Source organism: Oreochromis niloticus, linkage group LG23 (genome assembly GCF_001858045.2).
Source record: "Oreochromis niloticus isolate F11D_XX linkage group LG23, O_niloticus_UMD_NMBU, whole genome shotgun sequence".
NCBI classification, from domain to species: Eukaryota; Metazoa; Chordata; class Actinopteri; order Cichliformes; family Cichlidae; genus Oreochromis; species Oreochromis niloticus.
In genome coordinates, this window is record NC_031986.2 from 859,139 (window position 1) to 884,235 (window position 25,097).

Consider the following 25,097-nt stretch of genomic DNA (forward strand, 5'->3'; position numbering starts at 1 on the left):
GGATCCGCCTTTTCTTCAGCAGCGGAGAACTGACGGGAGAGGGCGTCAGGTTTGACGTTCCGGGAACCGGGTCTGTAGGTGATCGAAAAGTGGAAACGAGTGAAAAACAGAGCCCACCTGGCCTGTTGAGCGTTGAGATGCTTCGCCGATTGGAGGTAGGCCAGGTTTTTGTGATCTGTCCAGACCACGAAGGGTTGAGTGGTGCCCTCCAGCCAATGCCGCCACTCTTCAAAGAGCAGCTTAATCGCCAGCAGCTCCCGGTCGCCAACATCATAGTTATGTTCTGCACGGGTGAGACGACGGGAGAAAAAGGCACAGGGGTGCAGCTTACCCTCCTTCTGTTGGGAGAGGACGGCCCCCACCCCCGAGTCGGATGCGTCAACCTCTACCACGAACTGAAGAGTGGTGTCAGGCTGGACCAGGATGGGTGCTGAGGCAAACTGTTTCTTGAGCTCCTGAAAGGCTGATTGTTTTTCAGTGGATTGACGCCGCCCAATCTTGGGAGAGGTTAACTGGGTTAATGGTAAGGCAATTCTGTTGAAGTCCCGTATAAATCTCCTGTAGAAATTGGCAAAGCCCAGAAAGCGTTGCAACTGGCGACGGTTGTTTGGCTCTGGCCAGTTCACAACAGCTTTGACTTTCACAGGGTTGGGTCGGAGATCTCCTTGTTCTATTATGTACCCTAGGAAGGCAACAGTGGGCACATGAAACTCACATTTTTCGCTTTTGACGAACAGCCGGTTCTCCAGAAGGCGTTGCAGCACCAGCCGGACCTGGGTCTCGTGTTCAGCTTGGGAAGAGGAGAAGATCAGAATGTCGTCTAGGTAGACAAACACAAATCGGTTAATAAAATCTCTTAGTACATCATTGACCAGAGCCTGGAACACTGCAGGTGCGTTGGTGAGACCGAACGGCATGACCAGATACTCGAAATGTCCGAGGTGGGTATTGAACGCCGTTTTCCATTCATCGCCGTCCCAAATCCGAACCAGATGGTAGGCGTTTCTTAAATCCAGCTTACTGAATATGGTGGCGCCCTGGAGAAGTTCAAAAGCGGATGTGAGCAGAGGCAGTGGATATTTATTCTTGACCGTAATGTTATTGAGCCCCCGATAGTCAATACAGGGTCGAAGGGTTTTATCCTTCTTTTCCACAAAGAAGAATCCTTCCACGACGGGTGAGGAAGAGGCACGGATGATGCCGGCAGCGAGGGATTCAGTTATGTATTTCTCCATAGCCTCCCGTTCTGGCAGCGAGAGACTATAGAGGCGACTGGTGGGTAAAGGAGCTCCTGGCAGCAGGTCTATGGCACAGTCGTAGGGCTGATGGGGTGGCAACGACTGGGCTCGGTCCTTCCGAAACACCTCTGCGAGATCATGGTAAACAGATGGTTTAGGCCATGACGCGTAAAGCGTGAGGCAGTGGCTCCACACTTACACTGAGTTGTTTTGCTAGCTCAGAGTCAATGAAGTTTTGTTCTGCTCCCGAATCAATGAGCACAGAAAGTGAATGACACTCGGAGCGGACCAGAAGTTAGCCGGCAGGGCTAGACGTGGAGGAGATTTGCTCTGATTTAAACCGCTCACCAGTACTCCTACCATCACTGGCGGGCGCGACCTTTTGCTCGTGACGGGCAGCAGGCGATCATGTGTCCCTTGTTACCGCAATACAGGCACTCACTGGCCGAGATGCGTCGCTGGCGCTCCACAGCTGTAAGATGGGAGCTGCCAATTTGCATCGGTTGTACCTCTCCGTCGGCGCCCTCTGGTGTCCGGGAGGACCAATATTCGGCCGAGGTGTCCGCCCCTCGTTGCCCCACGGCCTCTTGGGAGCTGGAGTTCCGTGTTTGTCGACAAGCCTGTAGCCGCTCCACCTTAATGCACAAAGACATAAGCTCATCAAAAGAGGTGGGAAGGTCCCGCATAATCAGCTCATCTTTCAGATCCTCTCGAATATTATTTAACAGTGTGCTCCTGAGCACATCCGGTCCCCAGCCGGTTTCTTCTGCCAAAATCCAAAAGTCAATGGAATAATCTGCCATACTCCGCTTACTCTGTTTGAAGTTGAGGAGACGGAGTGCAGCAGCTTCAGCTTCAGCCTCTGTTAAACACAGTCTTAAATTTAGCCAAAAAATCCACAAAAGGAATCCTAGGGTCAGAGTTTAGTACCACCTGGGCCCATTTCAAAGCACGATCCCTCAGCATCTGTACGAAAAATGCAATCTTCGCCCCGTCATTGTTATGAAACCGCCGCTGTTCGCGGAATATCAATGAGCATTGGGCCAGAAAACCAGAGCATTTTTCTGACTCACCCGTAAAGGGTTCAGGCGAAGGCAGAGGACCGTCAGACGATGGAGTGGCTGTCGGCAGGGGCTGGCTGTTGCTGCCGCTGCGGGTCTTTCCTGCAGGGCGGGGTGAGCTGGCTGGAGATTCCCCGGCTGCGTGCTCCCTAGTGTGGTTAAACGAGAAACAGCTTGGGTTAATGCAGCAATCTCACTTTGCAACTGGTGTAACATTTGTTCGTGGCGGGCCAGTGCTGCTTCTTGGGCAGCCAGTGCCTGTGTGACGGGGTTCTGGTCTGCTGAGTCCATGTTGTGGCTGGATCGTTCTGTCACGGCTAGCGAAGCAGACTCAGGCGCAGACCACAAACTCCTTCAAACAAGAGTGAATTTATTTACAGTGCTCTCCACAGTGAAATATATATACAAAGGTGTTTGGGGAAAGGGGGCCAGGGTTCCAGGGTCCAGGAGTGAAAGGGGCAGGAGTCCAGGGAGGGAAGATTTCCACACGGCTTCCTTAAACACAAACAGCTCCTCTTCTCTCCACCACCACCACTCTGGCTCACGCTCAGTCACAATGCACAGGGAACGGGTCCAGGGGGGATCTACACACATACAGATAATCAGTTAGTCTCCAGGTTCAGGCGTATTCACGAATTAAACTTGCAGGTTGCAGGACGACTGATGCTGATGGCTCAACGATCCAGCGATGAGTAGAGCAGGTCGGCCATCTTAAGTAGCACTCTAATTCATAATCAGCGGCAGGTGTGCTGATCATCCCCAGGTGCGTGGGCCAGGGGCGGGAACCCACACTGAGCTCCGCCCCGGCAGGAGAAAGAGAGAGTGGGAGAGAGCGAGAGAGAAAGAGAGAGCAGAGGCGAGAGAGGGAGAATAAACAAAACAAGGCGTCTGACTGACGTCAGCTGGCGAGGTGCGGGGACCATGACAGGAACACAGATTACAACCAATCAATCACACAAAAAGTGTAAACCTCCACCAAGGCAGATCTCTCGCTGGGTTACTTTTAGGGGAATGGTTGTACTTTAAAAAGTTTGTAATGCAGTAAACAGAGGTTAGATGTTATTTGGACGCAAACTATAATGTGATATTTAGAAATACCATATCTCAGTATAGTTTCCTAAATGTTGCCAGAGGTAAAAGTTAATTAGTTTTGAGGACCCAAATGCAGGACTCATAGGCAGTCATAAATAAACAAAAAAGTGCACTTTTAATGCTGATTAGCCATGGGTGTACAAAGTCCAGGAATAAAACGAGGACAAACCAGCGAGTCCAAGATTGGAAATCATTGGAATACCAATATCAGTAATACTTTGCTACAAGAACACGTAGCAATACAGACGACCCAAGACAAGACAAAGGAAGATACACAAGAAGTGATGAGGGGATAGGAACCAGGTGATTACTATACTATACTGACTCCTTTTAATCATTGAACGGCCCAAAACCAAAGATATTCCATTTATAAATAGTAAAGTAAGACATTTAGTAAACTAGAGATAATATTTAGTTAGTAAATAACAGAAGAGTGAACAAAGCGTGCATCTGCTGACGCTCCTGCATCAACAGGTCCATCTATTCCTAATTAAAAAGAATTTTTGTAATGTTGTTAAACATCTCCATACTTTTCCTAGATTATTTTTGTAATAAATCTAAGCCTGTCCATGTCTGTTCTTTGTATGTGATTAATTACACATCTGTATATGCTTTTGTTAAAGAGACCCCTCACCACCTCTTTATTTCATGTGCCTGCAGTGTATCAAGACCTACAAGTCTGACTGGCACGTGGTCAACTACAAGTATGAGGAGTATTCTGGAGACTTCCGCCAGCTTCCGAAGTGAGTATGCCGCAGTGCTTCTGCTGACAGGTCCATCAGACGGCACGCTCTCAACAGTCTATCAATGCTGCATTCATGCAGCCAATGATAGTGTTACTGACTCTGTTTCAAACACTACAGTGAAATTAATAAAGATAGTATGTAAGTGTTGCTGGTAGAAGGGTACTCCACCACATCTGTTTTTATCATTCTCAGTGAGCACGTTGCCTTGTCTGACTTGTCTTAAGCACACTGCTGTTGAGCTGCTGTTAGAACAAATCATCTATATACAAATAGCAGATTAGTAAAATTTGTTTAGCTCATTACACTTTGATTGTGTGTGTGTGTATATACATTCTTACTTTACAGCTTGCCCTATGCTTCTAAAAGCCTCCACAACATATTGTAAATCTCACTGTGTTCAGTGGCACTGCCCTTTGTGTACAAGTCCTAAAGTGTGAGCTGGTGCCTCCTGGTGGGCTGCCAAGGTACTGAAGGTGGACCACTGTAATAACGGAAATTCAGTTTGAAATTGAAGTTACATATTTATTAAAAAAAAAAACTCATTTATTTATATTTATATAAAATGGGAATTAAACCTGCAATTGGTCTCTTGTATTGAGATTTGTCTCCCAGTAGCAGGTAGGGCATACATTAAACTTATCACTTTGCATACTCCTGGGTAGCACTAAAAATTTATAGCCAGCAGCATGTGTTGTTTAAGTTTGAATAAAATATTTAGGAAATACATTTCTTTCTCTTGCATTTTGGTTAGAGTGAAGATTTAAGATTGGGTGGCCCCATGAGATTTGGGAATGGCTATTTCAATCAAACACTGGAATCTCTTTTGGTGGCTCTAAGCTTCACAGTAAAAATAGAACACTTTCTATGTTTTCCTACGAAGGAAAAGTAGAACTATTCTTGGATAGTTGTTGCTCAATAGCATCATAACAAAAAGAAAATACCACAATGCATATGTGCCCTTGGATGAGCCTTTATTTCACAAAAGAAATGAGTATTACAGATGTCATGGTTAAGACATTGCAGAGTAACAGCTAGCAAGCCCCGGAACTGGCTTTGACACTGTTTACAGTAATAGTTCCCCAGAGCCACTGGTGTTTGAGCTAGAGTAGAGAAACAGCTGCTGATTTCATCGACATCTTGTAATGCTAGAAGAATTACCTTACAAGATGTAGCTGAAGTGGTGTTTAGGTTATCAATGTGCTTATGGGATAAAGGTTAGTATAGTTCATTAAAACTAAACTAAAAGAGTTAAACATTCATTGAGTGTTTAACTTCAAACTTAACAGTCTCAGAGTTCTTACATGTTGTGAGATGGTTTAACATGAAATTGAATTAAGTGAGCCAAGGCTGAATTATCTTTTCCCAAACTTTTCAGTAAGGTATTGAGACCTGAAAAACTATCAGCTCATGTGTTTGAGGTGGATGAAGATGTGGAAAAAGATGAGGTAAGATGACTAATTCCAGACTTGTTCCCATAGTCTTTTTGTGATCCGCTTCTGCTCCTGTAGGATACAGAGTTTATAAGTGCGACTTTGCATCATTCCTTTAGGATTGACCAAACGCTCTTCAAAGAAACTCAAATACAAGGAAGTGTAACAGAGCCCACGTAGCTTTTAATTTATTACTAAACATTGTATTTGTTTAGTTTCAGTACTCTTTTACAAGCTAAATGTCTTTACTGCTCTAGATCCACACTGTTTGTAGTATTTAAAAGGCACATCTCCTCCCAATAATTATGACACTTTAACACCGATTTCAACTTTGGACCTTAATAGGCGCACAACAGCACTGTTTACCTTAATGTGTATACAGGTTCTTACTATACTATACACGGGACTGAAGGCATCAGTCCAAAAACAAAACATCCACAAAAACACTAGAACACAGGGAGAGGTTCATAAACACTTCAGGAGGCCGACCCGGAGGACGGCAACACAGGAGTCCATAACAGAGCAGTTCAGGGGACCGACCGGGAGGCCAGCAGAACAGAGATACAAAGCAGTTCAGTTCAGGAGGCCGACCACGCTGAAGGCAGTGGCGGCGACAGAGCAGGTCCGGAGGCCGACCACGCGGAAGGCAGTGGCGGCGACAACCTCGTTCAGGGGGCCGCCCTCGACGGCGATGACGTCCAGCTAGAGGCCTGGAAAGTGGCCGGCAAAGGCGAGGTGGTTCAGGCCGAGCTTGATCACATGGCGGTGTAGCAACCGCAGGACCAGACGAGGCAGGACCAGACGAGGGCCCCTCGGACCCTCCAGCGGTGGCCGACACAGAACCAAAAGGCGCAGAGACCTCTGGCAGAGACAGATCAGAACCAGCAGGCGCGGCTGCTGGTGAGCAGGTGACACTGGAGACTGAGCTAGCGGCTGCTGCTGAGCCGGGTGGAACATCCTCCAGCGGGCCGGGCAGCGAAGCAGTTGTGGCTGGGTGAAGGTGTAGCATGTTGATGATGAAATTCCATATGAGCGGGTGAAACGCATCCAGTAGCCAGGGGAGACTGGAAATTAATCGCTGTAGCCTTGTTTCCACAGTGTGATGAAACTCCTTTTCCTCATGATCGAGCCACAGTTCAAGGAGTTGTTCCACTGAGTAAATAATGTCCTGGCGAAGGTCTTCTGACGGGTTGAATGCCGCTGGGTCCATGTTGGCTGGTTCGTGCTGTCACGGCTAGCAGGGCAAGCCGTGTGAGTTTTAATAGAGGACCCAAGATGCAGGCAGCTTCAGATGCGAGTGAGCTTTATTAATACGGATGGACACAAACCAGAATGTAGCAGGCACAAAACAAAACCTAAGAGAACCTAAACTGGGAAAACTAACAAAACTAACCTGAAACCAGAACAGAGACACATGGAGACTCAGAGAAACAACACAGACAAACCAGCAATAGACAGCAGAACACACAGGCCATAAATACTCACAGGAGTAATCATGGGATGGGAGACAGGAGGGGAACACACCTGGGAGAAATCAGGGCTGACGAGACACAGGCGTAAAGCTGAGAACACTCACATGAGACAGAGATCTTCAGAATAAAACAGGAAACTCACAGACACAGAACCAGACAAGACACTGAACTTAACAAATTCATGAGCAGACACTGTGACACCATGGACAGACAGAGGGAACACAGAGAAGTGGGAGCAGGTAGCCACAGAACAGAAACCTAACAAATGGCAAACCTTAACAAAAGACATAACCAGAATAAACAAGAACATAGAATAATATAAAGAAACACAAAACACTGAGTTGTCAGACTCAGGACCATGACAAAATGTGGTTTTAGTGTCAGGGTTACAATTGGATTATGGTTAGGTTTAGGGTAAGGGTTAGAGTTAGGCATTCATTTTTGATGGTTAGGTCAATGAGATGTCCCCACAAGGATAGCAACACCAAACGAATGTTTTATTTTCCCCTTAATCTCCTCCTCCAGGACACAGCCTCTCTGAGATCTCAGAAAGGAGGAGTGTCTAAGCATGGCTGGCTGTATAAAGGCAACGTCAACGGTGCAATCACTGTTACAATGCGGGTGAGTACAGCAGAGTGAAAATGACAGAAATGTACATTTTCTTTCTTTATATATACAGTCCTGATCAAAAGTTTAAGACCACTTGGAAAATTGCAAAAATTAATATTTTGAATAGTTGGATATAGTAGAGCTTCAACATGCAACAAGAAGAAATGGAAGTGAGACAAAACATTTTTTGAGCATGCAATTTATTGAAAACAGTGCTTAAACTGAAACAGGCTGTTTTACAGCTGATCAATAGTTCAGGACCACATGCCTTTAAAAGGCTAAATCTGTGCAAAAATGTGGATTAACTGTCATTTTCTGTCAGGTAGTCACACTGTCATGACGTTCTGATGGCAAAGGCAAAAAAAACGTTCCCTTTTTTAAAATGTGTTCGGGTTGTTGAACTCCATAAGCAGGGGTGCACATAAGTGGTCCGCAGGTGTGCATGTCAAAATAAAAGACACGCACCAGATAAGAAGTTGCAACGCGCATTTGCGTACATATAAAAGGCACTGTTTTTGTCCGCTAGAGTGGGATTTTCACGGCATATTCTGCACCACATATCTGTGCGTTCATCATTTGTTTGAAGCAAAGTAATTGCTTAAAGGAGCTTGCTTCTTCGACATCTTAAGAGTTCTAAACAAATGTCTGTCCTCCTCCAGAAAATCTTATGTATGCAAACGTGTGTTGCAAGTTCTTATCTGGTGTGTCTTTTATTTTGACAGCGCATGCGCACCTGCAGACCACTTATGCGCACCCCTGAGCATAAACATGGCAGCGCGCCATCACTGCTGAGGTAGGATGCAGTAAAACAGTCATTTGGAATTTCTTAAATGATCCTGAAGGTTAAGGAACAAAAACTTCAAGTGGAAGATCCAAAAAAAAATTTGTCTTAAGATACAGCCATGATGTTTTTGTATATAAAAAAATCATATTTTATATATATCAAAGCGCTTTAAATCGTAAGGTAGACCCTACATAATACAAATACAGTGGAGAAAAACCCAACAATCATATGAGCCCCTCTGAGCAAGCGCTTTGGTGACAATGGAAAGGAAAAACTCCCTTTTAACAGGAAGAAACGTCCAGCAGACCCAGGCTTAGCAAGGGACCAGTTGGGGTCCGGGGGGAAAGACAGGACAAAGACATGCTGTGGAAGAGAGCCAGAGATGAATAATAAGTAATGATCCAATGCAGAGAGGTGTATAGTCACACAGTGAGTGAGAAAAGCGACTGAAGAAAAAATACTCAGTGCATAATGACGGTTCAGTAACCCTACCGAACTACTTTTCCCTGCAGCATTTTCCCTGTGAACATATGGAACTCAGATTAGTCTTTGTGTAGGATAGCTCAAAACTTTGCATACTTTTTCAGTTTACCCACAAGCTTTCCCATGCTCTCTCTCCGTTCTGTAGTATTTTTAGAGAAAACGAGTCCATTAGGAATGTTAACATTCTTTATTGTCATCATAGTCCTTCAAGAGGAGGTACTTCCATCTGGCTCAGCTGGGGGGATGGGTCTTATAACCTCAACTTCTACAAGGATGAGAACACCTCCAAAGATCCCAAAGGAACTATCTTCCTTGACTCATGCATGGGAGTTGTTCAGGTAATGGTGAGCTGTGGTGGTGGTGGTAGTGATGGTGGTTAAACTGAATGCAGCAAAAGGAAAGTTAGCATTCTGTTAGCTGTCCACTGGATGTAAACAAAAGGATTAAAACCACTTTTACAGAAGCTGTGTTCGTGTTTCTTCTCTTTTAGAACAGTAAAGTGCGTCGATTTGCCTTTGAGTTGAAGATGCAGGATAAGAGCACATTTCTGCTGGCTGCAGACAGTGAAGCAGAGATGGAGGAGTGGATCACTACCCTCAACAAGATTCTCTACAGCAGCTTTGAACAGGCCATGCAGGAGAAAAAAAATGGCGATCTGAATGATGGTATGTATTTTTTAACACTTTGTCTCAATTATTTATATGTTTTATTGTCTGCCTGCCTTGTGTTTGTTATTGCATTTTTTTTCATCTGATTATATTTTTTGAAGCTTGCTGCACCTGTGGGATTCTTCAATTTGCCCACACCCCCAGGAGTAGCTCAAGTGTACTTCTTTAACTTTATAACCCATGTTTTTACTTCCTTTCAGTTATCCTTCTGAATACAAGAGACCAGTGCATTACTATGTTTTATGCAGCAGCCACAGCTAACAGACCTTATGTTGATCTCTCCAGCAGATGACGAACATGGAAAAACAGAACTTTCCACTGGAGATTTTCAAGAAACCTTTCAGGTATCTTGTTAGTCCATCAGAAATAATATTAATGGTTGGCATCTCAAATTGGTCATTTAACAAGCATGTACAGTACCAGTCCTCATACTGTGGATGTATACTGAATTTTTGGTGTTTGAGAGATCACTTGGAGCCTGTCTATATTGTAACTATGGCCTGGCCAGGAGGCCAGCTGTTTCAAGGATCCAGCCCCCCACATTTTCCTCTTTGCGCTTACCAAGGGAACATCCAATATAATGTGTTAGATCTCTAAAAATGGGATTTAGCAGTCGGGCATCAAACACTTGGGACTCTAGCACTTGTGACACTATAGCATATGCTATGGGCTCCTCTCTATGGGTGCCGGTCCTGCCTGTAAAGTAAAGTGTAAAGTAAAGTGTGTTGTGTTAGTCCCCGAAGGGAAATTACTCCTCTGCATTTAACCCATTCACCCAGTGAAGCAGTGGGCAGCCACCAATGCAGCGCCCGGGGAGCAGTGTGTGGGGACGGTACCTTGCTCAGGGGTACCTCAGGGTAGCCGTTCAGTGGAGTCGAACCCCCGACCTTCCGATCATGGGGCAGACACTCTACCTACTGAGCTATCCCTGCCCCTGTCCTTTTGTTGAGTCACGGTGGGAGCCCTGGGCACTGATGGAGATCTTACTGAATGTGTGGGGATCGGTATGCAGGTGTCTACTGCTTTTTGATCTTCGCTGTTGGTTGTAGCCACTTGGTGATTCTGGGCTGACTTTAATCTCAGAATTCTGAGCGCTTGGTAATAGTAAGAAGGAAGATCCAAAACTGGACTCAAGGCAAGCTTGGGAGTGAAGCAAAAGAGAAAAGACATACAGTATCAAGAGAATACTCAACTGCTCCCACATCTTCAACCCAGATGTCTAAAATGGACAACATAATTTGTTTGTTACTATTTTATAATTGGGAATGCATTCTTATTTTACTTTGTTTTTCACAGACTGCCAGAGATATTGAATCTAAGATGAGAAGTGAAGCTCGCCTCAAGCTGTTCACTCTGGACCCTGACACCCAGGTATTGTTTAATTTCTCAATAGCATCGCTGTGACTGATATTTTCGTTGTGGCAGCCTTCTGACAGCAACTCTTATTTCCACAGAAACTAGACTTTTCTGCCATTGAGCTTAATGTGCAACAGTTTGAAGAGAAGTTTGGGAAAAGAGTCCTGGTCAGCTGTCATGACCTGTTGTTTAACCTGCAGGGCTGTGTTGCTGAGAATGAAGAAAGGCCAACAACTAATGTATGTATCAGTGAAAACCCAGCAGTCAAATGCAGCTGCTGGATGTGCATGTATTTGCATGTATTTGCACACAAACTTTCAGCTTAACAGACAAATATCCTTTGGCAAATGAGTGAGGTTTAAATCACTTAAGAAGATCACAGACAATTCAGATGACCCACTTGGCTGGCCCCCATCAAAACCCGCGGTGTTTGCTACCATGGAAACCAGCTTTGGCCTCCTACCATGCATTAGCACCAGTCTGAGGCTGGTTTCCTGTCGTCACTCCAAGGTCTCTGTCTCTGACTCCAACACTCAACTCTCAGCTGGGACAATACAGCTATTAGCTCTTGAGCTGCTCTGAATGCATGCACACACACAAATGGCGTTGTGTAATGGAAAAGCTTGGTGGAAAGAGTGAAAGGGAAGATAAATTACCTCAATGGTACATTTAGTCTTAATGGAAAATCAGAAGTGCATTAGGAGAATGACTATCCCTTAAATTGCAGCTTTCTTTTTACTTTTTTCTTACTCTGCGTCTCTGTCTCAAAACATTTTCCTTCCTGTCCTCTATCGTCAAAGGTGGAGCCGTTCTATGTGATCCTGTCCCTCTTTGACGTCCAGAACAACAGAAAGATCTCAGCCAACTTCCATGTGGATCTCAACCACCCTTTGGTTCGACAGATGACATCCGGTCATGGTAGTGGACCAAACCAGCAAATCAGTGGCAGCTTGAATGATAGTGTTTTGGAACACAGGTTAGCTAGTGGACTCCCAGAGGGGGCTGTTCGGTATCCCAAACAGGGTATATTCTCAGTCACCTGCCCCCATCCAGAAATCTTCCTAGTGGCCAGGATTGAGAAGGTCCTACAGGGAGGGATCACCCATTGCACTGAACCCTACATGAAGAGCTCTGACTCTGCTAAGGTACACTTATATGAAGACGAGTGTATGAAGTGTATTTTTCTTGTCTTATGCTGGTAATTGCCAAAATAAATCCCCCGTTTTCTTGTGTAGATGGCTCAAAAGGTGCTAAAGAATGCCAAGACAGCTTGCGGCCGACTGGGGCAGTACAGGATGCCATTTGGCTGGGCTGCAAGGTATAAAGCCACCTTATACTTAAACCATCTATTTACCTATTCAATTCAGTGTTAGATGATAGTCTTGATGTCAGGTTGCAGAAACTGTCGCTCTGTGAGATGCTGGTGTATATATATAATACCATCAAAGACAGTCCCTGGTGCTGATCTAAATGTGTGATGAGAGAGGGCTTATAACAAACAACTGCTCACCTCTCGTGCTATGCCTTAATGGGTTGGAAATAGGAGATGAAAAGTAGTCTTGTTTTTAAAAAAAATGTAATGCAGCTATGAGTTTGTAAATATTTTATGTACAATATTAATGGTAGGTGGAGGGTTTTTTTTGTTTTTGTTTTGAGGATTTGTGGATTTTGTTAACTTTGACTTGACTTGCTAGTATAACGGTGTTCCTGTTTCTAAAGTTGCTGATGAGTTGTTGTAGTTGAGGAAAATAGGGAGTTATAGTTGAAATACAGCATCCAAACCAGGTGGAAAGTGTGACTAAAGGAAAGACTTTCTATAGGAACACACGTTATTAAACCAGTATTGTGGAACTTAGATGTGCTCATCAGTAATTTCACTTATTTTTATTTTTTGTGTGTGTCTATCTCCCCAGGCCTGTGTTTAAAGATGCATCAGGCACTTTAGACAAAAGCGCACGATTCTCAGCTCTTTACAGACAGGACAGCAGCAAGCTGTCAGATGAGGACATGTTCAAACTGCTTACCGACTTCAGAAAGTACGTTCTTTCTCTTCTTGTCTCTTCTAGTCACTTGTTTCTCTGTAACATGTTTTGATACAGTTTTGCAACAAATTCTTTGTTTCTTTGTTCCCAACAGACCCGAGAAAATGGCTAAGCTGCCTGTGCTCTTGGGGAACTTGGATGTAACAATTGACAGTGTGCCCCCAGATCTAACCAGTAAAATCTTCAAATTTATAACATAACTTCTAAGTATCTATTTACAGTTATCAGATTGTATCCACAAGGATTCTGACTATCATTCCTTCCTGTAGATTGTGTCACTTCCTCCTACATCCCTGTGGGGAACTTTGAAGGAAATGGGCAAAGCAGCGCTCTTCTGGAGGTGGAGGAGTTTGTGCCCTGTATTGCTAAGTGTTCCCAACCATTCACCATCTATAAAAACCACCTTTATGTCTATCCAAAACACCTCAAGTACGATGGGCAGAAATGCTTTGCTAAGGTACTCACAACAAAGCTGCATCAAAATAACTCACAATACAAGATACCTTTGATTTTGAGCTGTTAGTCGATGCATGACCCTCACAAACACTGCTTCATCTTTTACAGAGAAACTTCTAAGACAAATTATTTTAGGAAATAAATGGTTTTGTTTGGCAGATATTCTGTTTAGCCTATGAAACTAACTGGGATCTCTTTCAAGCTCTTCCAGTGAAGCTGCAGAGCTGGATAGTTATCATAATGCACAGCAGCTGCTTCTGATTAATGCATCAATACAAGATTGTTACATTTACTTTCACTAAGTCAACTCCATACAAGAAACCGACCAATCTTCTTTCTCTTACGCCTTCTTACTCTCAGATCTTTACAGATTTCTCCCTCCTTTTATTGTAACAAGCGGGTAAGTCTATTTCACAGTCTGAAATAGACTCAGAGAGGCAAAGTAGGAAAAATATTTGCCGGTAAATTGCTTCTATGTGACCTGGGATATCTTGGAAATGTGTCTTACTTTTCTCTTATGTTCTGTCTGTTTTTTCTTCCCTCTTCAGGCAAGAAATATTGCTGTTTGCATTCAATTTAAGGATTCTGATGAGGATGAAGCCCAGCCGCTGAAGGTGCATTTACATGCTATATAGCATACTTCCAAGGCAGAACATAAACTACAAGTACGGTAATAGAGGCATATACTTAGGTCACTTTATTTAGACACCTGGCAAGCTCTAAACAAGAAGACAAAAGAAATTTACTCAAGGGTTCACGGGTGCACTTTAGACTAATTGACTTGATGTCCTCTCCAAGAGAGGGTACTTTAATTTCCTAAAATAGATATTAGCTAATCACATTGCACAAGCCTTGCACAGATATTATCACATTTGGCTATTTAAACAATTATTAAGCAGATCTCAAAATGTTCTCTTGCAACACTTACGTAATGATAATAATAACTAGAAAGCGAAAATTTCAGAAGAAATTTTATGTGTGCCTATGCCGCTGCTAATCACTGTAGTTTGCCATTCATACGGCTACAGAGAGCAAAACTCAGAAGAGCAGCCATTCTCCACCATGAACTATGGTAAAAACAAACACCGCTCACGCTTCACAGATGACAGCTTACAGTTTTGTGTAAAGATGAAGTTACTTTGTACAGCGCCGATTTGCAGACGCTGTGCACACAGGTTCATGAGCAGAAGTCCCATTGTACCACGGCAGACCCGACAATGTTTGCATGAACACGCTTTGAAGCATTACATTATAGACCACTTTTCACACATGCATTCACTTTTTGTTTTTTGTTATTTTCACACAGTGTTCTGAATTATGAACAATGGTCTACAGCCAATCCTGTGTATTATTATACAAACTTTGGTTGTGAGATTCAGATAACTATTTAATAAAAGCTAAATATTTTATATGAGAGTAAGAAAGAAAAGTATATCTTTGTGTCCACCTTTCTCTGTTAATGCCCTAGCTGCCCCCCCCCCCCCCCGTAAAAGCTTTGCTAGATCCGCCCCTGCACAGTTACCAGCTGTCAGCTACACAAAAAAGGAGCTTGGTCTTTGTCTCTCAGAAACAACTCATAACTTCCCTTCAACTCATTCATGTCACCTAAAGTGTAAACCTGTTTCTCCATCACCAGTTCAGCTCTGATGATTCAGTAAGGACATCTCCTGATTTCATCTTCATGCTCCAGCAAACATCAGCTGATACTAGAAATTAAAATCAAAAGAATTCTAACAACAGCTGATCAAGCTTAAACGTGCTGCTGTTGTTTAGCGCGATAAATAAGAGCGAACAGCCGATCATTGATCAGTTTCATGATTGACGTTTCAACACGCGAGAGAATGACAGGGGAGGCTTCGTAACGACAGAATAAATCATAATGTTTTCTCTGAATGTGGGACGATTCCGTTTGTACGGCACGGCAACTCTATGAACTAACCCTAATGAATAAAATAAAGTCCAACGTCAGTAACTTAGTGCGCACACAGCTGTATATAAACTCCCGTGGCAGTACGATTGTAAAAGGTCAACGAAAATAAATTACACCTAAACTCGGTTTATATCTGACCCAAATAGAGTGCAGTTCATAACTTCTTACCTGAAATTCAGTTCACCTCACGCTCCTGCCTTCGGTTTCCAACATCATCTGCCCATATAAACGAAAAATAAGTCCAGCTAAAACACATACTGTCGGTGAGCGACCGGGTGCTGACACGAGTTTCACCCGCCTCAATATAAGCCAAGCCTGGGTGCTTTTTCACGAAGGGTCGCTAGCGGCGCGAGCTAACTATGCTAGCGGCGCTAGCTAGCTAGCCGGCTATCAGCAACACATAAGAGAACTGCTGCTAAATAAACTACACCTAAACTCGGTTTATATCTGACCCAAATAGAGTGCAGGACATAACTTCTTACCTGAAATTTAGTTCACCTCACGCTCCTGCCTTCGCTTTCCCTGATCCACGATTGACCTCCGCGTTAGCAAACACCGGTCGATCGGCGGTCGCGGCATGTCCTTTCTGTCATACACCGGTGGATAGCTGCCCACTGTTGTAGCTCCGCATTATAGCACCACCAAACAACTCAGTTATTTTTTCCACATCCAGCTGTAACTCCGATTCTGTGCGAGCATTTGCGAGAGACCGGGGAGGTGAAAGGAGAGAGAGAGTCCCCTCGCTGTCCATTTGCAGCCAAGTGCGGCAGCTAGCTAGGTAGCCGGCTAGCTGTCAGGCAGGACCGAGGTCGTCAGAGAACTGTCGCTAATATGATAAAACAAGCAGATATTTGAAGTTTACACACCTACATTCTCGCCTGAAAATATCTTAAAAGTTGATTTTGTGACCTAGAAACACTAATAAAAGACATATAAAACGAAGTGGTGGCCGCCATTGTTTAACTCGGCAGAGGTGTGCTATGAATTGTGGGATATGGAGTTTTCCACCAAGCATAGAAGCCATTGTGTTTACCGTAACTATTCAATGGTTCGCGCAACCTTAAAACCTCCAATGGTTCCTGAAAGCAGCGAGGCTGTGCGCGCCATTGATATTGTCATCATTACGGTATCCAAATAAGGGTAGACAGGCTGTACCACTCCCGGCATACCACTAGAGAGAGCCAACACACCACAAATGAAGTTTGAAATTTCTTTCAATGGGACCAAAAGATGGCGCCAACACACCACAAATGAAGTCTGTTTATTTGGCGCCAAAAGATGAATTGGCCTAAATTTGCACTAAAATATTAATATTTAAAAAACTATAAAAGTCATGAACACCAAAAGTCATGACATAATAGTCCAGCTCCAGCCACACAAAATGATCTAACATATGTAACCCTAATGTCAAAACTGTTCGGCAGAGGAGCGCGGGAAAATTTTCACTAAAATATTAATATTTAAAAAACTATAAAATTCATAAACACCAAAAGTCATAGCACACCATTCCAGATCCGGCCGCACAAAATGAGGTAACATATATGAACCTTGTCTCAAAACTGCGGGGTGAGTTTCGCTGCAAAATTTCAGGCGGAAACTGGAGAATAATAATAACTAGAAAGCGAAAATTTCAGAAGAAATTTTATGTGTGCCTATGCCGCTGCTAATCACTGTAGTTTGCCATTCATACGGCTACAGAGAACAAAACTCAGAAGAGCAACCATTCTCCACCATGAACTATGGTAAAAACAAACACCGCTCACGCTTCACAGATGACAGCTTACAGTTTTGTGTAAAGATGAAGTTACTTCGTACAGCGCCGATTTGCAGACGCTGTGCACACAGGTTCATGAGCAGAAGTCTCATTGTACCACGGCAGACCCGACAATGTTTGCATGAACATGCTTTGAAGCATTACGTTATGGACCACTTTTCACACATGGTTGGTGTACCCACACAGGCAGCTGTAGCTTTTCAACTCATAGCCCAACACACACCCAAAGAACAGCCAAGAGAGCACAGACTTTACACCCGTGGGTCCACCTCCACTGCAGCGGCACTGCAGACCACGCCCCGACACACACATCAAACACATAAAATAAATATTTATGCACTTTCGCATTCACTTTTTGTTTTTTGTTATTTTTACACAGTGTTCTGAATGATGAACAATGGTCTACAGCCAATCTTGTGTATTATTATACAAACTTTGGTTGTAAGATTCAGATAAGTATTTAATAAAAGCTAAATATTTTATATGAGAGTAAGAAAGAAAAGTATATCTTTATGTCCACCTTTCTCTGTTAATGCCCTACCTGGCCCCCTGGCAAAAGCTTTGCTAGATCCGCCCCTGCACAGTTACCAGCTGTCAGCTACACAAAAAAAGGAGCTTGCTGTTTACAGGGAGTGCAGAATTATTAGGCAAATGAGTATTTTGTCCACATCATCCTCTTCATGCATGTTGTCTTACTCCAAGCTGTATAGGCTCGAAAGCCTACTACCAATTAAGCATATTAGGTGATGTGCATCTCTGTAATGAGAAGGGGTGTGGTCTAATGACATCAACACCCTATATCAGGTGTGCATAATTATTAGGCAACTTCCTTTCCTTTGGCAAAATGGGTCAAAAGAAGGACTTGACAGGCTCAGAAAAGTCAAAAATAGTGAGATATCTTGCAGAGGGATGCAGCAGTCTTAAAATTGCAAAGCTTCTGAAGCGTGATCATCGAACAATCAAGCGTTTCATTCAAAATAGTCAACAGGGTCGCAAGAAGCGTGTGGAAAAACCAAGGCGCAAAATAACTGCCCATGAACTGAGAAAAGTCAAGCGTGCAGCTGCCAAGATGCCACTTGCCACCAGTTTGGCCATATTTCAGAGCTGCAACATCACTGGAGTGCCCAAAAGCACAAGGTGTGCAATACTCAGAGACACGGCCAAGGTAAGAAAGGCTGAAAGACGACCACCACTGAACAAGACACACAAGCTGAAACGTCAAGACTGGGCCAAGAAATATCTCAAGACTGATTTTTCTAAGGTTTTATGGACTGATGAAATGAGAGTGAGTCTTGATGGGCCAGATGGATGGGCCCGTGGCTGGATTGGTAAAGGGCAGAGAGCTCCAGTCCGACTCAGACGCCAGCAAGGTGGAGGTGGAGTACTGGTTTGGGCTGGTATCATCAAAGATGAGCTTGTGGGGCCTTTTCGGGTTGAGGATGGAGTCAAGCTCAACTCCCAGTCCTACTGCCAGTTTCTGGAAGACACCTTCTTCAAGCAGTGGTACAGGAAGAAGTCTGCATCCTTCAAGAAAAACATGATTTTCATGCAGGACAATGCTCCATCACACGCGTCCAAGTACTCCACAGCGTGGCTGACAAGAAAGGGTATAAAAGAAGGAAAAACTAATGACATGGCCTCCTTGTTCACCTGATCTGAACCCCATTGAGAACCTGTGGTCCATCATCAAATGTGAGATTTACAAGGAGGGAAAACAGTACACCTCTCTGAACAGTGTCTGGGAGGCTGTGGTTGCTGCTGCATGCAATGTTGATGGTGAACAGATCAAAACACTGACAGAATCCATGGATGGCAGGCTTTTGAGCGTCCTTGCAAAGAAAGGTGGCTATATTGGTCGCTGATTTGTTTTTGTTTTGTTTTTGAATGTCAGAAATGTATATTTGTGAATGTGGAGATGTTATATTGGTTTCACTGGTAAAAATAAATAATTGAAATGGGTATATATTTGTTTTTTGTTAAGTTGCCTAATAATTATGCACAGTAATAGTCACCTGCACACACAGATATCCCCCTAAAATAGCTAAAACTAAACACAAACTAAAAACTACTTCCGAAAACATTCAGCTTTGATATTAATGTGTTTTTTGGGTTCATTGAGAACATGGTTGTTGTTCAATAATAAAATTATTCCTCAAAAATACAACTTGCCTAATAATTCTGCACTCCCTGTATGAGAGTAAGAAAGAAAAGTATATCTTTGTGTCCACCTTTCTCTGTTAATGCCCTACCTGGCCCCCTGGCAAAAGCTTTGCTAGATCCGCCCCTGCACAGTTACCAGCTGTCAGCTAAATAAAAAAAAGGAGCTTGGTGTTTATTTCTCTCAGAAACAGTTCATAACTTCCCTTCAACTCATTCATGTCACCTAAAAAAAAGGTAAACCTGTTTCTCCATCACCAGTTCAGCTCTGATGATTCAGTAAGGTCATCTCCTGGTTTCGACCAGCCGCTTCTACAGCTGTGGCTCCAGCAAACATCAGCTGATACTAGAAATTAAAATCAAATGAATTCTAACAACAGCTGATCAAGCTTAAACGTGCTGCTGTTGTTTAGCGCGATAAACAAACAAGAGAGAAAAGCCGATCATTGATCAGTTTCATGACTGAAGTTTGAACAGGCGAGAGAATGACAGGGGAGGCTGTCATAAAGTTCAACATCAGTAACTTAGCGCGCACACAGCTGTATAGAAACTCCATCGTGCTAGCTACCACGCAGTACCAGTTATTATAACTGATTGTAAAAAGTCAGCACAACGAAAATAAACTACACCTAAACTCGGTTTATATCTGACCCAAATAGAGTGCAGGTCATAACTTCTTACCTGAAATTCAGTTCACCTCACGCTCCGACCGGCAGCCGCCTGCTTCTCCTGCCTTCGGTTTCCCTGATCCACGATCTACCACCGGTCGATCGGCGGTCGCCTCGCCGCCTCGTTCCCCGCATGTTCTTTCTGACACACACCGGTGGATAGCTGCCCTCGGTTGTAGCTCCGCGTCAGCGACTACCAAACAACTCAGTTATTTTTTCCACATCGACCAGCATCTGGACAATCCACCGCCTTTCACTGTTTGTACCGTTACTAAAAAAAAAACCCTCATCGGCTCATAAAAACGAAAAATAAGTCCAGCTATGACCCTGAGTCAAAAAGACAGCCAGCTCGGGTTAGCTAGCTACCTGTCTAGCTCTTTGCAGGCACCGAAAACATCAGAGCTAATATGGGATGTCTTGGTAACACGAGCAGATATTTGAAGTTTACATCTGGCCAATCCACCACCTTTCACTGTTTATACCGTTACTAAAATGAATAAATAAATAAATCATCGGTCCATATAAACGAAAAATAAGTCCAGCTAAAACACATACTGTCGGCGAGCGACCGGGTGCTGACACGAGTTTCACCCGCCTCAATATAAGCCAAGCCTGGGTGCTTTTTCACGAACGGTCGCTAGCGGTGCTAGCTAACTATGCTAGCGGCGCTAGCTAGCTAGCCGGCTATCAGCAACACATAAGAGAACTGCTGCTAAATAAACTACACCTAAACTCGGTTTATATCTGACCCAAATAGAGTGCAGGTCATAACTTCTTACCTGAAATTCAGTTCACCTCACGCTCCTGCCTTCGCTTTCCCTGATCCACGATTGACCTCCGCGTTAGCAAACACCGGTCGATCGGCGGTCGCGGCATGTCCTTTCTGTCATACACCGGTGGATAGCTGCCCACTGTTGTAGCTCCGCGTTATAGCACTGCCAAACAACTCAGTTATTTTTTCCACATCCAGCTGTAACTCCGATTCTGTGCGAGCATTTGCGAGAGACCGGGGAGGTGAAACGACAGAGAGAGTCCCCTCGTTATCCATTTGCAGCCAAGTGCGGCAGCTAGCTAGGTAGCCGGCTAGCTGTCAGGCAGGACCGACGTCGTCAGAGCACTGTCGCTAAATATGGGATGTCTTGATAAAACAAGCAGATATTTGAAGTTTACACACCTACATTCTCGCCTGAAAATATCTTAAAAGTTTATTTTGTGACCTAGAAACACGAATAAAAGACATATAAACGAAGTGGTGGCCGCCATTGTTCACTCTGTAGAGGCGTGCTATGAATTGTGGGATATGGAGTTTTCAACACAAGGATAAAATCTTTTCGGCTGTACTACTCCCGGTATACCACTAGAGAGAGCCAAGACACCACAAATGAAGTCTGTTTCTATGGTGCCAAAAGCAGAATCTTTCTCAGGAGCCTAGAAATTGGCCTAAATTTGCACTAAATCTAAATATTTCAAAAACTATAAAAGTTATAAACACCAAAGTCACACCATACTAGCCCAGCGCCAGCCGCACAAAATGATGTAACATATGTACCCCTATTGTCAAAACTGTTTGGCAGAGGAGCGCGGGAAAATTTTCACTAAAATATTAATATTTAAAAAACTATAATATTCATAAACACCAAAGTCATAGCACACCATTCCAGATCCAGCCGCACAAAATGAGGTAACATATATGAAGCTTGTCCAAAAACTGCGGGTCGAGATACACTGCAAAATTTCAGGCGGAAAAAGGAAAATAATAATAATAATAATAATAATAATAAGAATAATAAATCCGACGAATAGTAATATGTGTGCCTCTTGGCATAGGCACACATAACTAGAAAGCGAAAATTTCAGAAGAAATTTATGTGTGCCTATGCCGCTGCTATTCAGTGTAGTTTGCCATTCATATAGCTACAGAGAGCAAAACTCAGAAGAGCACCCATTCTCCACCATGAACTATGGTAAAAACAAACACCGCTCACGCTTCACAGATAACAGCTTACAGTTTTGTGTAAAGATGAAGTTACTTCGTACAGCGCCGATTTGCAGACACTGTGCACACAGGTTCATGAGCAGAAGTCCCATTGTACCACGGCAGATCCGACAATGTTTGCATGAACACGCTTTGAAGCATTACGTTATGGACCACTTTTCACACATGGTTGGTGTACCCAAACAGCCGGCTGTAGCTTTTCAACTCACAGCCCGACACACACCCAAAACAGCCAGAGAGCACAGACTACGCCGAGAGGCGTGATTGCAGGTGCCGCTCAGGTGGTCCACCTCCCCTGCAGCGGCACTGCAGACCACGCCCCGCCACACACATCAAACACGTAAAATAAATATTTATGCACTTTTGCATTCACTTTTTGTTTTTTGTTATTTTTACACAGTGTTCTGAATGATGAACAATGGTCTACAGCCAATCTTGTGTATTATTATACAAACTTTGGTTGTAAGATTCAGATAACTATTTAATAAAAGCTAAATATTTTATATGAGAGTAAGAAAGAAAAGTATATCTTTATGTCCACCTTTCTCTGTTAATGCCCTACCTGGCCCCTGGCAAAAGCTTTGCTAGATCCGCCCCTGCACAGTTACCAGCTGTCAGCTACACAAAAAAAGGAGCTTGGTGTATATTTGTCTGTCAGAAACAGTTCATAACTTCCCTTCAACTCATTCATGTCACCTAAGGGTAAACCTGTTTCTCCATCACCAGTTCAGCTCTGATGATTCAGTAAGGACATCTCCTGATTTCATCTTCATGCTCCAGCAAACATCAGCTGATACTAGAAATTAAAATCAAAAGAATTCTAACAACAGCTGATCAAGCTTAAACGTGCTGCTGTTGTTTAGCGCGATAAACAAACAAGAGAGAAAAGCCGATCATTGATCAGTTTCATGACTGAAGTTTCAACAGGCGAGAGAATGACAGGGGAGGCTGTCATAAAGTTCAACATCGGTAACATCGGTAACTTAGCGCGCACACAGCTGTATACAAACTCCGTAGTGCTAGCTAGCACGCAGTACGAGTTATTGTAAGTGATTGAAAAGTCAGCACAACGAAAATAAACTACACCTAAACTCGGTTTATATCTGACCCAAATAGAGTGCAGGTCATAACTTCTTACCTGAAATTCAGTTCACCTCACGCTCCTGCCTTCGCTTTCCCTGATCCACGATTGACCTCCGCGTTAGCAAACACCGGTCGATCGGCGGTACCCTCACCGCCTTGTATGTCTCGTTCGCGGCATGTCCTTTCTGTCACACACCGGTGGATAGCTGCCCTCTGTTGTAGCTCCACCACCAAACAACTCAGTTATTTTTTCCACATCGACCAGCATCATCGGCCCATATAAACGAAAAATAAGTCCAGCTAAGACACAGACCCTTGCCGAGCGATCGGGCGATTAAACAAATTTTAGCCACCTCACTATCAGCCAAGCCTGGTGGTTTTTCACGAAGGGTCGCTAGCCGCGCTAGCTAGCTAAGCTAGCGGCGCTAGCTAGCTAGCCAGCCGGCTATCAGCAACACGTAAGAGAACTGTTGCTAAATAAACTACACCTAAACTCGGTTTATATCTGACCCAAATAGAGTGCAGTTCATAACTTCTTACCTGAAATCAGTTCACCTCACGCTCCTGCCTTCGCTTTCCCTGATCCACGATTGACCTCCGCGTTAGTAAACCCGGACGATCAGCGGTAGCCTCACCGCCTTGTATGTCTCGTTCGCGGCATGTCCTTTCTGTCACACACCGGTGGATAGCTGCCCTCTGTTGTAGCTCCACCACCAAACAACTCAGTTATTTTTTCCACATCGACCAGCATCATCAGCCCATATAACGAAAAATAAGTCCAGCTAAGACACAGACCCTTGCCGAGCGATCGGGCGATTAAACAATTTTAGCCACCTCACTATCAGCCAAGCCTGGGTGGTTTTTCACGAAGGGTCGCTAGCCGCGCTAGCTAGCTAGCTAGCTAGCGGCTATCAGCAACACGTAAGAGAACTGTTGCTAAATAAACTACACCTAAACTCGGTTTATATCTGACCAAATAGAGTGCAGGTCATAACTTCTTACCTGAAATTCAGTTCACCTCACGCTCCTGCCTTCGCTTTCCCTGATCCACGATTGACTCCGGTTAGCAAACACCGGACGATCGGCGGTAGCCTCACCGCCTTATGTCTCGTTCGCGGCATGTCCTTTCTGTCACACCCGGTGGATAGCTGCCCTCTGTGTAGCTCCACCACCAAACAACTCAGTTATTTTTCCACATCGACCAGCATCATCGGCCCATATAAACGAAAAATAAGTCAGCTAAGACACAGACCCTTGCCGAGCGATCAGGCGATTAAACAAATTTTAGCCACCTCACTATCAGCCAAGCCTGGGTGTTTTCACGAAGGGGCGCTAGCTAGCTAAGCTAGCGGCGCTAGCTAGCTAGCTGGTCTATCAGCAACACTTAAGAGAATTGTCGCTAATATGGATGTCTTGATAAACGAGCAGATATTTGAAGTTTACACCCTACATTCTCGCCTGAAAATATCTTTAAAAGTGTATTTTGTGACCTAGAAACACGAATAAAGAATATAAAACGACGTGGTGTCCGCCATTGTTTAACTCGGCAGAGGGGTGCTATGAATTATGGGATATGGAGTTTTGTAACAAGCATACAGATTTCAGCCGTACTACTCCGGTATACCATAGAGAGAGCCAACCACCACAAATAAAGTCTGTTTCTATGGAAATTGGCCTAAATTTGCACTAAAATCTAAATATTTCAAAAACTATAAAAAGTCATAAAACCAAAGTGATACCATACTAGTCCACTCCAGCCGCACAAAATGATCTAACATATGTACCCTATTTTCAAAACTGTTTGGCAGAGAAGCGCGGGAAAATTTTCACTAAATATTAATATTAAAAAACTATAATAGTTATAACACCAAAAGTCTAGCACACCATTCCTGATCAGCCGCACAAAATGAGGTAACATATATGAAGCTTGTCTCAACTGCGGGGCGAGTTTCGCTGCAAAATTTCAGGCGAAACTGAGGAATAATAATAATAATAATAAATCGACGAATAGTAATATGTGTGCCTTTGTCATAGGCACACATAATAATAATA

General features: G+C 43.8%; 1 protein-coding gene across 6 annotated transcripts in view; it reads left to right on the top strand.

Moving 5' to 3' along the window:
- LOC100691238 (dedicator of cytokinesis protein 9) overlaps positions 1-14,322 on the top strand; it is a 45,181-nt gene extending 30,859 nt beyond the window's left edge. For 3 of the 6 annotated variants that reach the window (XM_019355603.2, XM_025902991.1, XM_019355602.2), the window contains 15 exons: positions 4,052-4,134; positions 5,513-5,582; positions 7,565-7,660; positions 8,371-8,441; positions 9,118-9,253; positions 9,406-9,580; positions 9,869-9,927; positions 10,880-10,954; positions 11,038-11,178; positions 11,740-12,084; positions 12,175-12,257; positions 12,853-12,975; positions 13,076-13,155; positions 13,251-13,438; positions 13,986-14,322. In XM_019355603.2, coding sequence (XP_019211148.1) covers positions 4,052-4,134; positions 5,513-5,582; positions 7,565-7,660; positions 8,371-8,441; positions 9,118-9,253; positions 9,406-9,580; positions 9,869-9,927; positions 10,880-10,954; positions 11,038-11,178; positions 11,740-12,084; positions 12,175-12,257; positions 12,853-12,975; positions 13,076-13,155; positions 13,251-13,438; positions 13,986-14,072 — 1,812 coding nt within the window. In that variant the 3' untranslated portion in view covers positions 14,073-14,322. Of the gene's footprint in view, positions 1-4,051; positions 4,135-5,512; positions 5,583-7,564; positions 7,661-8,370; positions 8,442-9,117; positions 9,254-9,405; positions 9,581-9,868; positions 9,928-10,879; positions 10,955-11,037; positions 11,179-11,739; positions 12,085-12,174; positions 12,258-12,852; positions 12,976-13,075; positions 13,156-13,250; positions 13,439-13,797; positions 13,838-13,985 lie in introns of all 6 variants that reach the window. The other 3 variants (XM_025902993.1, XM_025902994.1, XM_025902992.1) reach the window with 3 other exon arrangements.
- Positions 14,323-25,097: the final 10,775 nt, after the last annotated feature.